Source organism: Solanum dulcamara, chromosome 10, assembly GCF_947179165.1.
Source record: "Solanum dulcamara chromosome 10, daSolDulc1.2, whole genome shotgun sequence".
In the NCBI taxonomy this organism is placed as follows: Eukaryota; Viridiplantae; Streptophyta; class Magnoliopsida; order Solanales; family Solanaceae; genus Solanum; species Solanum dulcamara.
The window spans coordinates 1,828,567-1,846,007 of record NC_077246.1 but is presented as its reverse complement, the minus strand read 5'-3'; the positions used below and the strand labels follow the sequence as shown (position 1 = coordinate 1,846,007).

The following is a 17,441-nucleotide window of genomic DNA, read 5'->3' as shown; positions in this document are numbered from 1 at the left end:
TACTCGGGGGATTAGTACATATGGCCTCATCATGATCCACAGTGCATTCATAGCATTTAGGGTCCGTACAAGCGGAATTAGGCGATTTCGTCATTTTTTGTGTGTAGCCCCATGAATATTTTTGGTGATCTGAATTCTGGTGGATTTTTCTCGGAAACCATTACAAACCCTCTATAGGTACCCGAGGGATCACTACGTGCGGCGTCAGCATGATCCACAGCGCATTAATAGTATTTAGGGGTCGCACAAATAGAATTAGGTAATTTCACCACTTTTTTGTGTGTTCTAGCCCATAGATATTTTTGGTGAACTGGATTCCGATGGGTTTTTGTCAAAAACCATTATAGGACCCTCTGTATGTACCCGGGGGATCAGTACATGTAGCCTTGTCACGATCCACGGCATGTTCATAGTACTTAGCTCGACACAAGCGGAATTAGGTGATTTCTCCATTTTACTTTTAAAATACACTATTAAATAGTACAGGGGGTAATAGGATCCGCCCAAAGTTTGAGATTGTTATAGCAATTTTCTTCAAAATTCAGGTATTTTTCGGACCATCATCCCAAATATGATTATAGTTTAGTACTTATACTCATTTGAGTTCATGAGCATTATGCATAATATATTTTGGGAGAGTATTGAGCACCGATTTGGGTAAAAATTTAGATAACTCAAATTTCATATACTACGTAGCCAGCGTAGGATGGGATAGTATCGTCTATTCGGGCAACTCCTCACTTCAGTCCCTGACACGAACTTTTATTGGATTTATGAGATGAGTTGCGTCCCTTACCCTGACAAGCCATTGGACGGCTGTGGCTACGACAACAGTTTGTTGTATCATCACGATGCTCATAGTGATAATTGTCGGCTAGAAAAACTCTTCAAAGAGTTAAATACTATGTTTATACTAAGTTGCATTGCTTAATCATATTTTGCCAAGCATTGTTTATTTCATATAATGCATGCTGTAATTAATTGTTTATTGATTATTCAGTCTATTAAGTTGAGTATTCTTGAATAAGTTTCCTTTCAACTATTTTACATATCATATATTTCATGTATTAACGTCATTTGACGTTGCCTCGTTTTATGATGCAGACACAAGTAATAGAGATCATCAACAGATACATCGTTAAAGATTGACTTTCATCCAACTTTTGGTGAGCTTCTTTTGCTGTTCAGGTACCTATGTTGAGACAATTTGGAGGTTTAATAAACTAGAGACAGTTTAGAAGCTTCATAGACTAGACACAGACAAAATAGAGTTTATTCAATATTATTATCATTTGGGTTCATGTTTCCAAACATTGAGTTAATCCTATATTCAAAGTATTTTTGAAACTTATTTATGAGAAGTTGCATTTTTACAATTTACATGCCCATCTTAAGCTATATGAATGAGTTGAGTCTTTCACTGAATAGTGAGCCAAGCCAAGAATTCGCTTGAAAACCAACAATGATTCATGAGTGCCAACCACGCTTAAAGTGTACACTCAAAGCGTGACATAAGCCCTACACACTCTACCCTCCCCAATTTCACTTGTAGAATCACATTGGGTATTTTGTTTGTTGATTATACCAGCTCCCAAGGCTAATTAATATCCATCAACCTTGGTATAAATTTCATAGCATTCACAATCCCAGTTTAAGATGAACATAGTATTTCTTCCAATTTTGGGTTAAGAGGAATTCTCAAAATTGTTAACAAGTGAAATCTGATGACTTCCAGCTGCAACAGTAATGCCCTAGTGACATTATGTCATCAAATATCAAAGAAAGCTGAATGAATTACAAAATGTATACAGAAAAAAGCATGTGCCCAGATGCTCCTTATCTCAAAGCTTTTGACACAGCTGAATTATCGATAGCTTGTAACCCCTCTTATTTTCCACGAATTACAGCCACAGGCGTAAAGATTTTCTAAAAACCTAAAAAATGACAGCATGAAAGTCCCCCTCATGTACTTCGTAGTTGACAATTGACTTATTTGGAATGGAACCTGCTGCTGACTGCATCGTATGATGGGAGGGAAAGAACTGCGATTTTGAAGTAAAATGAGTAAACCCACGAGAAGTTGAGGGAAATAAATAATTGCAAAGAAGGATTCACAATCTCAGTTGCTTTCAAGAGAAACAAATAATTGTAAAGGATTTACCATCTCCATAGGATGCCATGGTCAGAGGAGAAGAAATAAGCTTCTGCACAACGGAAGCAATATCTTTTGCTGAAACTGCATCAATGGCTTTCAAGAAATGCTCCACTGGTTTCCTGAGGACCCAAAAGCAATAGGCATAGAAAATCTTTTAAGTACTAATTTGGTCAGAGAGGTGCAACGATCATACGCGAAGAGGCCCGGGAGAGGGAAGGGGGGGAAAGTGATGAATTTGAATAACTCTGGTTGGAAGTGCACAGAAAGAGAGGTGGTCCCTTTTTCTGGACAAAGGAAGAACACATTTTGATCTCTTAGGGTCGTATACAATCTCCCGGTAAAATGGGTCTTTGAATGGAGTTTTTAATATAGGGAGGAAAAAGCCTGAATACAAAGTTTTTAATGATTTTCTTGATATATAATGGGAAAGCAAATTTTATGAATAGCCAATTCAATGGAAGGTCAACGTTAACCACCTAATCAATTTATTAGGTGGCACCAGTTTCTCAGATTCAAACAACATAATATTGGCAATCTGTAGAAGACTTCCAAGCGAAAAATGTTTGATTCAGTTCAGAGAAGCAATTTTTTTAATTAATTAAGTCAGCTAGGTGAACATTAGAAACAAGTGTATACCTCTCTCCATATGTCAAAAGTTGTCTGCCGATATCTTCTGATGCAACCATCTACAAATAAGACATTAGCAGTAAGCACATATATTATACAACACAAATCCTTCTACAAATCCAAGCCAATGCAATATAGTAGTTGAGTTAATATTACATACCCGAGATTCCAAATTCATCAGAATGGCAGACTTTGTTGCCTGTTTAGCACGGTTTAGCTGTACTTGGTCAACTGGGTGAAACGAGTGGAGGCAAAGCCACAAAATAGCAATCAGTAACAGGATAATGGAGGTGCAAAATTGTATTGGCATATCAATGGACTTCTTTAATTTGAAAGAAGTACAATACTTCCTTGGGGGATGTAACAAAATTAGGCAGAAAATTCAACATAAATTCAGGGAAAACAAAGTAACAGAGTTCAGAATTATATGTCAAACCTTCACCAGGGTTTGCTACTGCAATAAGCTCTTTAACTGCTACATCAACAGCTTGAGGCCCAAAATCAGAGCTCTGATAACGCAAACACCCAAAAGAAAGAGACTAAGCTTTGCAGTTTACGAAGTCTCTATTTCTTGTAGAAGTAACACAACATGAATCCAAAAGTGCTTCATAGATGAAACTCTGATGGCATATGCAACGGTAAGTCACCCACATAAACAACAAAACAATAGAGCGACAAGGTTTCAATCGTTTTTCCATAATGGAGGAAACAACTACCTAACAGAACGAAGCCCTCATTTGTTTGCATTCAATGAATGTCTGATCATAATTATTCATATCTCAATAATTAAGTTTGTTTTTTTTTAAAATCTGAACTTTGATCATTCAGATCTTAATCATTAAGTGAGTTTATTTTATTTTACAATCACTTAGTAGGTATGAATAGATCTGAATGATTAAGATCCAGAACAAAATTATCACTAAAGGATCGTATGGTAGGGTGTATTAGGAGAAATGGTGCATGTATTATGTATGGTATTATTTAGCACTATGTTTGGTAAAAATTTTGGGTCTATGTATAACTAATACATGGTATTATAGGGTGCATAACTAGGGGTGTCAAATGGGCGGATCGGGTTGAAATTGGGGATATTAAAATGGGTTGAAATAAAAATCAAGTTGGGTCATGACCCGCCAAATTTACTTTGGACTCAATGGGCTAAAATTCGGGTTGGGTCATGACCCGCTTAATCTCAATAATTTCAACATATCAGTATTTACCTTTAATAACCACAACTTGAATTTCTACTCAAGAAAATAAAGATAAAAAGTTACAAATGGATATATAAATCCTAGAAAATATAAAATAGATAGTAATTTATACCTTTAATATGAGAACATACATTACAAATGCAAATAAAGAGCCTTAAAACGGGTTGAAATTGGAAATTAAATTGGGTTCAATTGAAAATTCTTTTTAAATGGGTTAGGACTTAAATGTGTTGAAATTGAACCCAATTCAAATTATCTTGAGTCCAACACAAAAATTTGGGCAAGTTGGGTGGGTTATCTATATTTGGGCTCATTTTGACACTCTTATGTATAACCAATACATACATAATACCTTCCATTTGGTGATATTAGTAATACATAAGTTTAATACCATGAGATTAAATATGTAAAGACAAAAATACCCCTCAAATCCTTTTAATCACTTTTTTTATTTTCTTGATTTAATGTTTTATATTTGTAGTTTTGTACAAGTAAATTTACTTAAATAAATTAGCTTACAAATTTTATTTATTTGTGGGTACATATTTACATAATATAAAGAAAAAAATTTAGTCATGTCAAATTTCTTTTGATAATTAATTTAATTGAGTGATTTTGTTGATAAAAAGGCCTAATTGAGTGATTTTATTGATATAAAACAATGTTCAATGACTTTGCTAGTTAAATCATCAACGTTGAGTGACCTTTTAAGATAATATTAACTTTATATTAAAACTACAATTTGCAATTTTTATGTGTAAACATAGATGGCTTATCCGATTTTACTATTCTTTACCGTCTTTTCGATTGTAAAAGTAGATGGTCGATCTTTATTAAATTGAAAATTGACGTTTTGTGAGTGATCAATTTAAGATGACAATTATTTAAACTCAAATAATTCAAGTGAGAAAATAGCAAACATGGTGACAAAATTATTCTTCTCCTAGGTGGTTAGAAGGCCCAAAAAAAAATATTGTCCGTTAATCATCTATCTTGACACAATTACATGAAATAGAAAATTCCATAATAATTCAAAGGTATAATTGGGAAGAAGCTTTTTGTAGAGTTTTAAGCCAAACACAAGATTAGGTGGGAAGCAGTACCAAACATTTGATAAAAGATAATATCCCTGCATTACTAATCCTTGCGTTACTAATCCCTATACCAAACGACCCCTAAGATGTTCATCAAGGATTTTCTACAAAGATGAAAGTTCCACTTTCACCGCTAACCGCTTATGTCGTCTATCATTATCAACTACCACTACCTACAACCACAATCCTCGGCCACAACCTCCTTTGTTGCAAATATCACCGTAGTCATCCCCACCACCCATCACCATCTACAATCACCCCCACCAACCACCATTACCACAACCACCACCAATAACTATCGACGATCAATGATAACCATCAACCACCACTTTATATCGCCAACTACCGGCATCATTCACCGCCACCATCATTCACCACAATTCATAGCCACCGCCACCATCCACTAGCTACTATCCACAACCAACGCCATCCCGATCAACATCCACAACCAACACCAATGGCAATAATGTTGTTTAAAAGGTAAGGTAAAAAAGCCAGGTAAGACCGTGACATTTCTATAGCAATACCACAAACACACTTCCATTAGATCACAAGAAAATTTAGCAACACAGAGATATGTACTTGGCATAGATTATAGTTAGTCATTAAGATCTGGATACTATAACACCAAGCCACCCATAATGACAAGATATTTCAAATGATAAATACTAACCTATTCTGCAAGGTAAGGGGAAAAGGGTCTAAATGAAAAATGATGCGTAAGAGAGAAACAAACTCAAGTTACCAGATCAAACATTTAGTGTGAAGACGGTGATAGCATTGATAGGAAACATTGTATCTTCGCTTGAAATAAAGACGAATAGATAAGTGACAATAAAGCATCATAGGTGTTTACCGTAGTTCCTTGAATTCCAAATAATCCAGTGTTATTATAAATGCTGCTGAATGCAGAGAATGCATGCATCTGCGGATACTGATTTAAGACACGAAGATCTGCACGTCATTGTGGAAAAATCATGTAAGTACGTGAATGGAAGAACTAGGAGAAAGTCATATTTCCAAAACTAAACAAGTAAATATACATATTCCAACTTTGTGCAGACCAATAACCCAGTACTATCCATCTGATTATCTAAAAATCACCAAACAATTGCATTTAACTTACTAATTTGTGAGTGTCAAGATGGGGAAACACAGTAGAGCGTAAACAAGGGAGATGATGCCACCAGAAACTGAATTTAGAAGGGAGAAAGGGATGGATATCAGGAGAACGAGGTCATCACTAAATCATGATTGCACCAGGTAGAGGTAGACAAGAATGTCTGTGTCTTCGAAAAAGATAAATATGAAGCAGAAGATTGCAGTGGAACTGGAAGGCTCTGAATGATCCCAATAAAAGAGTTACGATGAAATCAGCAGTGTAAAAATGCAAGTCGTCAATGGTCTACCTACACAAATTAAAGATAAGGAAAACATTATGATTGCACGAAGCTTTTGGGGTTGTCTTTGGCCGAAGTTTACATTTTTTAGTTCCATATAATCCACCAAAGGAATACAAAAGCATGTTAACTTCAAGAGGATTGTTCTTTCAACAAAGTAGAAAGAAAGCTTGGAAGTGAACCTACTGTCTTACTGTCCAAAAAGAATAGAAAGAAATTGATGGGCCTTTAAGAGCATCGAGAAATCAATCTGGAGCATTAAAGAACTACTTTATTTGGGCAAAGAGGAACTTTGGAAAGCTCAAAGCTGAACAATAAGTATTTTAAATTCTGACAAACCTCTTTGGGGCCATCATTTCTGGAATTACTTCGAATTATATAAGAAAAGTAAAGTATGAGAAAAGCTTACATAATCTTGAGTACATTCCTTTTCCAGGACCACCAGCTGAAAAAGATCCACCTCCTCCCATAAGCATCTGTTAAGTCCTCAAAATTAATAACTACATTCCAAAACCACATATCATCACAGACAAAAAAGGAAAACCAAACTATAAAATCTGATGAATGTTCAAAACTAACAAAGCAACAAAGTTTTTCTAATTTTCTAATTCGTGATACATCTTAACAAACTAGGTCCCAAAGTTCCTGATTAAATATGTAATACAAAGTAATCTTCATCCAAGTAGAGACTAAAATATGCACATACATCCCTCTTTTCAGATTATTTTTTTGGGATTATCAACATCTCTTTTTCAGATTGGTGACGCATATGCATATGTTCCTATGGTTTATTGAAATGTTGAGCTAATGGGGTTTTACAAATGGGTAATGACTAAAAGAGACTCCATGGAAATTAGTTGATGAAAAAGGAAACCGTAGGAATCCATTCTACACCTCTTAGGAATCACACCATACAGTTGGAATTGCATAACACAAGCTGAAAAAGCATAAGAAATATTGAATCAGAAATTATATTGGAAGCATTAGGATATTGTTTATAAGCTCTAATGTCAACTCCTACTCGAACACTCCTAAAAGGTCAATAAATCAACTACTAAACAAAGATTTTGTATCAGAGGGATCATATTGGAAGTCCGAAAGCATTACAATGCTCTTTATAAGCTTTCTCCTTCAAGGGTCAAGAAACCAACTGGTAAACAAACACTACTACTGTAACACCTATATTTTTATACAAACTCAACATTACAAAAATATAACAAGACACAAACAAACTAAATTCATGTTTTGCATAATATTCAAAAAAGAGCAAAATATCCTTAATCCTGAAAGCAGGCAGGAACCTGTAAATCTTACTAGATTTGAGGAAAAATACATTACATATTAAAGCAAAGACTTTTAAAATATATTAAAATGCTCAGTTTATGCCATCAATTCAATTATGCAAGCCCACAAAATTTTGATATTTGTGAACTATTTCATCTCAAGTATATTACAAACTGCATCACTATTTTATCATGTTAGACTAGCCTTGCATATATATAAATAGATTTATTGTACAATATCTCAAAAGTTTCTTGATATGGTTCTTTAGGAAATATTTTATGCCTTTCTATTTCCTGAGATTGTTTTGAATTTGAGAGTTAAGCTTTGTTGTTTAGCCAACTGGGAGAAGGAAAAGAGAAGTTCAAGAAAATTAAATTTTTTCTACATTTTTTGTGCATTTGATAGCATATAAGTTGTTGCACCTATGAGAAATCCTTCCTGCCAAAGTTGTAGGATTGTAAAACACATGCAATACATACTTAAAATATTATTTTCCCATTTCCAATAACTAAAATAAATGGCCACATACGATTTTCCTTCTCCTTTGTTAATTCATTTACATAATTTGTTTTATTCGACATTTTCCAGGAAGCACATCACAAGCTGTCCTGTGATTTTCTGAACATCCAAATGGACCTGATAGGGAAAATCTGGTGCAGTCTAAACATTCGAACAATTTAAATGAAACCTATGTACCTGAAGAACTGTTAAAGTCATTGATTCTTTTTCAGACAGCCAGCCACCGGGAACTTCAAAGGCAAGGGCAAAATGAGTCATCTGGTTTAAGAGGGGGGAGAAAAACGTGTTAGACACAGAACACAACACGCATGTAAAGAGAGGGAGATGAGGGGAGGGAGAGATTAAAAAGACGTTTAAGATACATACCTCTGCATCGGCTTGACAACGGTAATCTCCTCCCACATACACAGATTTAGGCTCCTCAGTGACGGCCACCTTAGGTAAATCAGACAGAAGAGGTTCTGCAACTTTTAAGAAATCTTCATGTTCAACACCAGATGCAGCAAGAACCATCCGAGGAGCAGTATAATTCTCCTGTAAGAAGGAAAACCAGTTTAAAAACATAAGTTCCTCCACAAAAGTAAGTACTAAAAAGAGGATGTAGGAACACCAGCGGAGGGAGATCAGGATTTTGACACTCACAGCTACAAACTCCTCCAGCACTGTGCTGTTCAACCTGTTTATTGTAGCTTCTGTGGCCATCAGAGAATTCCCATATGGACCAGCATAACCGGCAGAATGAACTGCCTCCAAAAGCAAGTGTTGAGGGTTTTTGGAGTACTCACTAATCTCAGCTTTAACCTTCTCAAGCTGCAAAGGCGAATATTATTCTCAGAAAAAACAGTTTGATAGCCGTTTCAAGGAAACACTCAAGATGACCAAGAAGAGGGAAACCTGTTCTTTAACTTCCCAATCCAGGAATGCAGGATTTCTAACACAGTCAACAAGCATCTCCACCATTTGTGGTACATAAGTTTTCAAAGCATCATAAGTATAGATCATATGCTCTCGTGAGGCTGAAGCTGTAACATTACCACCAATTGCTTCAATTTCTCGTACAATACGCAAGTGGCTCCGGTTTAATGTGCTTTTGAAGGCCATGCGTTCCAAGAGGTGTGTGGCTCCGTATGAAGCTGGTGTCTCGTAAATAGAGCCACAGTCAACATATAGGCCAATTGAGGCAGCAGGGTTCTGAACTCAATAAAGTAGAACCATTATTAGAAACCGCAGTAAAGGTAAATTCAGAGTGAATTCAGTTATACAAAAAAAAAGGCTAGGATAGATCATACCACTGATGCTTCAGAGGCCACTTTGAGACCATTAGTGAGAGTTGTTATCCGAGTCTTTCCAGGTTCTACATAATCAGGTAATGGTGGCGAGAGTTTAACATCATTGAGGGGGAAGTCCAAGGGAGTCACTGAACTTGACGTATCACCAGTTATCCAACTAAAAAGGCCCCCAGATGGCTTGGTTGCAACAGCAGCTGAACTTGAAAATCTTGTCAAGACCCTGTTGCCTTGACGTGCCTACAATGTTTTATACTTTCAGAAAATGTGTAATCTATTGATTATGTTTTCATGAACATGAAGCTGATAACAAAGCCTTAAATCAGAATGCATCAAACAGAAAGTACAAATTCTACTCCAACCATTTTTTAATAACAAATATGGTAACCAACATCTACCTTATGCCCAACCCTCTACACAAGAGTCAACAGTGATCCTTCCCCACTTTACTCCCTTGGTGACTCGAACTCCCAACCTCAGCGTTGGAGTTCGAGAGTGATTCAACTTCAGCACCCATCCCTTACCATATCAATTCTACTCTTAGGTAAACCAGAACCATGTTCCGTAGAATTAACTTTTCACAGTCTAATTCGACCTACTTGGAGCAGAATTAGCTTTGAAACTTGGGTCTTTTTTCTAAACTTTCCTCCATTAATCATAAATGCTCCCAAATTGTTTTTGCAATTCAAACTTCACCCATATAAATGAAATATTTTATATATCCCATATAGAGCAATACAATGAATTCCCAGTTGTAATACCAAACCACCAAAATCATGGGATGGTGATCATAATGGTCAATGAAGTGGGTTGAAAACTATAAGCCCTCAAGTTCAAATCCCAGTAGGGATAAAAAACACTGTAATTTCTTTTCATTTGTCCTAGTCTACGCGGATAAAGTTACCCGATAATTGTTGCTGCTAGAAGGTGAGAAGTGGGAGATGGAAGGCATCCGGTGATATTAATCAAGGTGTGCGCAAGCCAGCCCGAACACCACGGTTATCACGACAAAAATGATCAAAGCGTTGCACCCAAGGGTGTGGCCTAATGGTCAGTGTATTAAGAACTATGAGGTGTCAATTTCAAATTTCAACAGAGACAAAAACCCTGGTGATGTCATACCATCTATTCTAGGTAGTCTTGGTGGACATAGTTACCTGTTACCTGGTAGGAGGTGACAAGTATACATGTAATTAGTCGAGCTGCAAGCAAGTCAGGCCGTACACCACGTTTATTTTTTAATTAAAAAATGATCAAATCACTACCTTTCTCAAGCAATTTTTTTTACTAAATTTAAAAACAGAGAAATGAACTCTAACCTGACAAACATGATTAAAATCAATATATTCCATCTAATATATTCATTCAAATACATTACATAGCCGTAATTGCAACAAAAACACACAGATAAAACTGACCTAAGATCAGATCCAAAGATCCAACTAGATATCTGCAGAATCGATTGTAATATCTGAATCTAACAATCGCACATCAAAAATCATTGCCCTAAAATATAATCACATTTTCTACTACAGTTTTTATGTAGATTTTTTACATTTTTTACATATCTGTATGTGAAAAAAAATATGGCTGACCTTAAAAGAACTGAGGCGAGAAGATGCACATCTGTACATGATGACGGTGATGATCGGAGAACTGAGAAGAGCTCCGGTAAGATGAGAAATGCGATTTTGTAGAAAATTGTTTCAGTGATGAATGAAGCTGCGGAGGAGAAGAGCAAAGTTTTGTTTGTATTTTTTGTGTGTATTGGAATTGGGAAAGTTGAGAAACTTTCTTTGATGGGCTTTACAAATATAATATAAAAGCCCAATGGGCTATTAACTACTAATAAGTTGAGGGATAATTGGGTGGGCTAGTAAGTTTTGGACTCTTATTTCGCTGTGGCGGCCTTTAATTTCCGTCTCTTAAATTGATGGTTTTTAATTGGGAAAAACTATACAAAATAGATCCAATTATAAAATTATTTATTCAAATTAAATCCAACCCAAATTGTATTGTAAAAATTTTAAGAATCACATAGTCCAAGGAGCCTACCTTGGTAAGAGTAAGGTCTACGTACACTTTATCCTCCCTAGATCCCACGTTGTGGGATTTCACTGGGTTGTTGTTGTTGTATAGTCCAAGGAGCTAATTATTATTTGTCTCTATCCTTATTAATATTACATAAATCCCTTCAAAAATAGTCCATTCGGATACCTCTTGTGGTATCCGGATACATTAATTAACAAATCAATTGAGCTAAAAAAAGGAATTATGTATCCGAATACATCCTATGATATCTGGATAAATTAATTCGGATACATTAATTAACAGATCCATTGAGCTAAAAAAATAAAAGAGAGTAGCAATTATCCGGATACATTGTTTTGGAAAAATAGTCCAATCTGGTTACATCATGTGATATCCGAATACATTAATTAATAAATCAGTTGAGCTAAACGAGGAAAAGAGAGTAGTAATTATGTATTCAAAAAAATGAGTTTTGAGTGTAAAAGAAGGGAATTTTGAAATATTTTAAAAATGGTAGGAAATATTTGAAGATATGGTAAATAAAGTAGTGTATATAGGAATGGACCCATAACCCAAACTATTTATCCTCTTGCCTCACTTTCTTCTTTTCGTGCATGATGTCAGCATCACGGTTATGAATTAATCTTTTGTGATATTTTGTCGAGTATATTGATACCCTATCGGTATCATATAGGACTAGTCTCTTTTTTAAAGAAAGAAAAATAACACAATTAAGAGAGAATTATTAAAGTCACAATCTTATTTATTAAACTCTATATTAGCATAAAATATATTCTTTGTGATACTCCGCATGTATCTTGATATCATAGTTGTATCATATATGCCTGAGCTTAATCCTTTATGATATTTCATCGGTATATTGATATCCTATCAGTATCATATAGGTTGGACGTTGGTGTCAGCGCACGAATTTTAAAATAAATTTATGTCATTTTAAAATTAAAAGGTGGTTGAAAGTAATGATACATTTAAAAGTAAATACTTTTTCTTTTTGAGTATAAGTGTTCTTTTCCCTTTTTTAATTTTCTCTTTATTTCTCATCCTGAAATTTATGAATCAAAGTATGGTTAAGGGCCTAATTTCACAAGATAAAAGTTTAAATGTCTTGTTTAGTATATAATTCGCAAGATATAAGTTTAGAGAATTTTTATCTTGTCACACACAAATTTAGAGAAATTTTGTCTTGTCTGACATAAGTTTAGAGAACTTTTGTTGGTTATGTAGAAAACTTAGAGCATAATTTTGATTATACCTCTATATTAATATAAGTTTTGTATGAACTAAGTATGCATTGTAAGACGTAACTCTTGCCTTGCGATTTTTTTTTGTTTTTTCGATGTCATGGATACTTTGGGCCACCTTTTTGTTATATAAAATGTTGAAGAACAAAATTTAAAAATCATCCAAAATAGGACATTCATGTGAATGACTCAAAATTTTCACCCGCTATGCTTAAAGGGAAGTTATACATGAAAGAAACAGCATAAAACCGTTAACTAATATATGACTGATTATACATATATTATATATTAGCAAACATTAGGCCTGAGTCTAACATTATGTGAATAAGCCTGTTGTTTTTTATTCATCCGCTTTTTAATTAAAGTATGGATCCTCAATTTGCTAATACTGGAAATTCAATATCAAGTTGAATATTTCATATATCCTTAAAGTATGGATCCTCAATTTGCTAATACTGGAAATTCAATATCAAGTTGAATATTTCATATATCCTTTAATTACTTTGTAGTTTTAATAGTGTTGGATATTTCAATATCAAGTTGAATATTTCATATATCCTTTAATTACTTTGTAGTTTAATGTTCTTCCTTGATATATTTAGTACTTTTTTTACCGTACACTCAACAAAGCATTCATGAAGAGTAGACATGAGATAATACAATAATCAAGAATATGCGCTTATGGGTATGACTAATGATCAATGAAATGGGTTAAGAATCCTGAGGTCTCAGGTAAAATGCAGTGGAGATAAAAATCCTAGGTGATTTCTTTCGATCTATCCAAACTTTGGTGGACAAAGTTAACGAATAGTCATACTGATGGGAGTAGCAGGTCTCGTGAAATTAGTTGAGATACATTCAAGCTGGCCTAGACACTATAGTCATTAAGAAAAATCCAATAAACAAGCATATTACATCAATTTTTCTACTCTTCATTCATCTATTGGAGGATGAAATTCAACAACAACAATAGTATACTCAGTATAATCTCACAAGTGGAGGTGGAATCTGAGGAGGGGAGAGTGTATCAAGATTACACTCCTGCCTCGTGGAAGTAGAGAAGTTATTTCCAATAGAACCTCAATTCTGGTAAAGCATATCAAAGAAGTTTGTGAAAGAGATTATAGAAATAAAGGACGAAAAAAGAAACAATAACAATAAAAATAACGTGATAATCGAAGAACAAGAAACAACAAGTGGTAATAGAAATCGAGGGACAAGAAACTATGAGAATAATGTTGATACTACGAGTATAAGAGGAGAAAACAAGTACGGCGCTGCAAACTACCACCAAGCTTGTCCTGCTGAAAAGCTATACAAAGCTCAACTACCTCCTAACACTCTACCATAATTCGTGACTTTTATATCCTCTTATTTAAGATCTTGTTTTCGATAAACTTTAGATATGTTATGTCTTGTCTAATCACCTCTCCCCAATACTTTTTTGGCCTATCTCTACCTTTCCTTAAACCCATTGTTGCCAACCTCTTCACTGGCGTTTGTGCATCACCTCTATACATGTTCGAACCATCTCATCCTTGCTTCTTTTTTCTTATCCATCATAAAGGTTACTCCCATCTTGTTCCAGATATCTTTATTCCTGATTTTATCTTTCCTACTCTCCTATTATGCTCACACATCCATTTCAGCATTCTCATTTCTGTAACTCTCATCTTTTGAACATGGGAGCTCTTAATTGGTCAATACTCCACTCCATACAACATAGTCGGTCGAACCATCACTCTCTAGAACTTACAGTTAAGTTTTGGTGATACATTTTTATCACACAATACTTCGGATGCGAGCCTTATTCATTGACATGGTTCATAATACAGACTCGTTTGACTAAAAAATGCACCAACAAATTCTAGCAGCTAAACACGATAGGATCTATACATCTCGATCGAAACATCTAGTGCTAACTTTACTGAAGTGGTAAGCTGCCAATCTGTGGACCCTCTTATGTGGAGTCTAGAGTCGAAAGGGTATAATTTTTTTGCAAAAATTCTAAAACAGTAAGTAATTTTATTTTGATACTAAAAGGGCAAATTCACAAGCCCTCTTGCAAATTACCTTTTCCCATCTAACGACGTTAAGGCAGTGTTAGTACAATTCGCATGCGGCCTTGCGAATTATAATTGCTTTAACGGTCCCACCCCCACCACCCACTCTTGTTGCCCCACCCTCCCCCAGCCTACCCCTTATATTAATTTTTTTTTGTAAATTTTTATAGTCATGTTTTAGTTTAATATTTATGTGATAATACAAATGTTTTCTCTTTAACTTTTATTTTTTATTTCATTATCTTTAATATTATAATAATTCCACTATCACATGACTTAATATGTTTATTTGACATTTGTATGTATGTATGTACGTACGTACTTTTTGTCCACGACAAGTCATTATTTTTAGTATTTTACTCAACTACACATATATAATTTGTGAATTTAGGTTGTATGTATTTATGCATGAACAAATTTACATATAGACCTCTTTTGGTGTGTGGAAAATGATATTAATAAGATTGAAATTAAAGTGAACTTCGTGGTACTGGTGAATTGGTTATATAATAAGAAAAAAATCAGGGTATATACTAATTATTAAATGTCTGTAAATTAAAGTTCATATTTTTAAGAATATTTAATTGAATTATAGTTTACAATTTGTCTTCATTTGGAACAAACCTCTACTTCTCAAAGAGTAGAATAAGGTTTAAAACATACTTTATGCACTCTTATATATTGTGTGTGTGTATATATTATAAATAATTTAATTAGAGAAAATAAATGGTTAGAAATATTCTTTAATAACCAATAGTATGTCCAACTACCTTTTTCCATTTCTACCCACCTTATGAATTAGTTGCATAACAACAAATTTAATTATTTTTCTAAAGCAAATCACTTATCTATGACATGGAAAAAATATTTTTATTTTTAGCTATAGCAGAATGTTGCTCAAGTAGGGGGGGGGGGTTATATTCTTTCACATTGACATCTCTAGTAGTCAAATATTAAAAATTCGGTCATAATTGGTTAAATAAAATTTAAACTTATAATTTAAAGAAATCAATTCATTTCTTCAATCATTGAGTCATATTGTAAAAACCAAAATTTAGGGCATGAAAAAAAAGGACTAAACTTCTATACATTAATAATAGAGATTATCATCTGCGTCAACGTGGTTGTTGTTGTTTATGTGTACCCGCACCACACATTGTTGGTACATGCGGCCTGTAGTTCTTCGCGGATTGTTTATGTCCTGCAAAATTAATTATTATGAGTTTTATTTTTAATATTGTAACACTGCTAATATTGAAGTTTCTAAAGTAAAAATATTACAACATACATATTGTTGTGAAGATTCGTCTTCATCATCATCATCATCATCATCTTTATCTTCATCAATTTGAGTTTCAGACATATCTTGTAATAAGATGATAATTTATTATTACATACTTTTATTAAAAGTAATTTACTTAAAAAATTATTTAAAGAGTATATTAATTACCGTCGAAAAATTCAATCTCCCAATCTGAAAAAGTGAGTTTTGAAATTCACGTTGTTGTGTATTTTGGTAAAAATTAAAATTTGTACCATTGAATTGCTCAAATCCCATAGAAACATTGGGGGTATGAAAACCGCTAGCTTCTTGTTGTGTATAATCGGGCACACTCGACAATGCTCCACCATAGCCAAAAATCGGATAATACGGAGTGACGGGTGTAGCTATCAAAAATTTTGTATTAACTTCTTGCATATGAATACCTCCTATATTATGTGGACCAGTTCTACGAACCGATGGTTGTGGTTGATATTCATATGATGGAGGATGTCGTTGTTGAAAGTTCAACGACGTGCCTAAATGGGCACCATTCATTGAATCTCTAACATATCTAGTCATTTCACCTGCAAATTTCCTTGTATGAAATGACTGAGTTTCATCATTCTTAACTATTTGAGTCCTACTGTATATTCTTTCATATCCTCTTGCCTAAAAATTATTAAAATTATAAAACATATTCAATCAAATATGTAAACAGCCTTTAGGTATTATAAAACAAATAAATTTTTACATACCAATGCTTCATATCTTCCTCCGATTGGTTGATATCCAGCTCGAACAACTAATTGCAGATTTGCAATTAAGATGCATGTATATTATAGATACCAATGGAAGTAATCAGTTGCATTTGCATTTGGATTTATATGTACAATATGTTCATTGCGGTTATTCCATATTAATTCTATATGAATAAACATTGCATGTATATCACCATCTATTCTATTGCGTTTATCAATCTTATAATAATCTATTTGATAAGGCACATTTTCTAGTATATGTTGTGGAAACCTAAATTGTGTGACCACACGATCAGCCATGTGCCACTCACGATGAATGCTGAAAATTAGTGGCACCTTGGTCATTCACATATTATGTCTCTGTTGACACCGTTCGGACAACACATTAAGAACAACTTCAGAATAAGGCTCCCAAATAAACTACAAAAAAAATATTAAAAGTTATACGTTTATAGCAAAATTTATTTTTATTAGTACACTAAATGTT

General features: G+C 34.1%; 1 protein-coding gene across 1 annotated transcript; it reads right to left on the bottom strand.

Moving 5' to 3' along the window:
* Positions 1-1,650: 1,650 nt before the first annotated feature.
* On the bottom strand, positions 1,651-11,384 carry LOC129870227 (mitochondrial-processing peptidase subunit alpha). The gene is made up of 13 exons (XM_055944918.1): positions 11,172-11,384; positions 9,580-9,816; positions 9,185-9,481; positions 8,933-9,100; positions 8,657-8,824; positions 8,468-8,548; positions 6,897-6,963; positions 5,944-6,041; positions 3,219-3,291; positions 2,943-3,013; positions 2,792-2,841; positions 2,162-2,274; positions 1,651-2,042 (listed from the first exon to the last, which is right to left on the bottom strand). The coding sequence occupies exons 1-13, from the start codon at positions 11,208-11,210 to the stop codon at positions 1,990-1,992; spliced, it is 1,515 nt and encodes a 504-aa protein (XP_055800893.1). The 5' UTR covers positions 11,211-11,384; the 3' UTR covers positions 1,651-1,989.
* Positions 11,385-17,441: the final 6,057 nt, after the last annotated feature.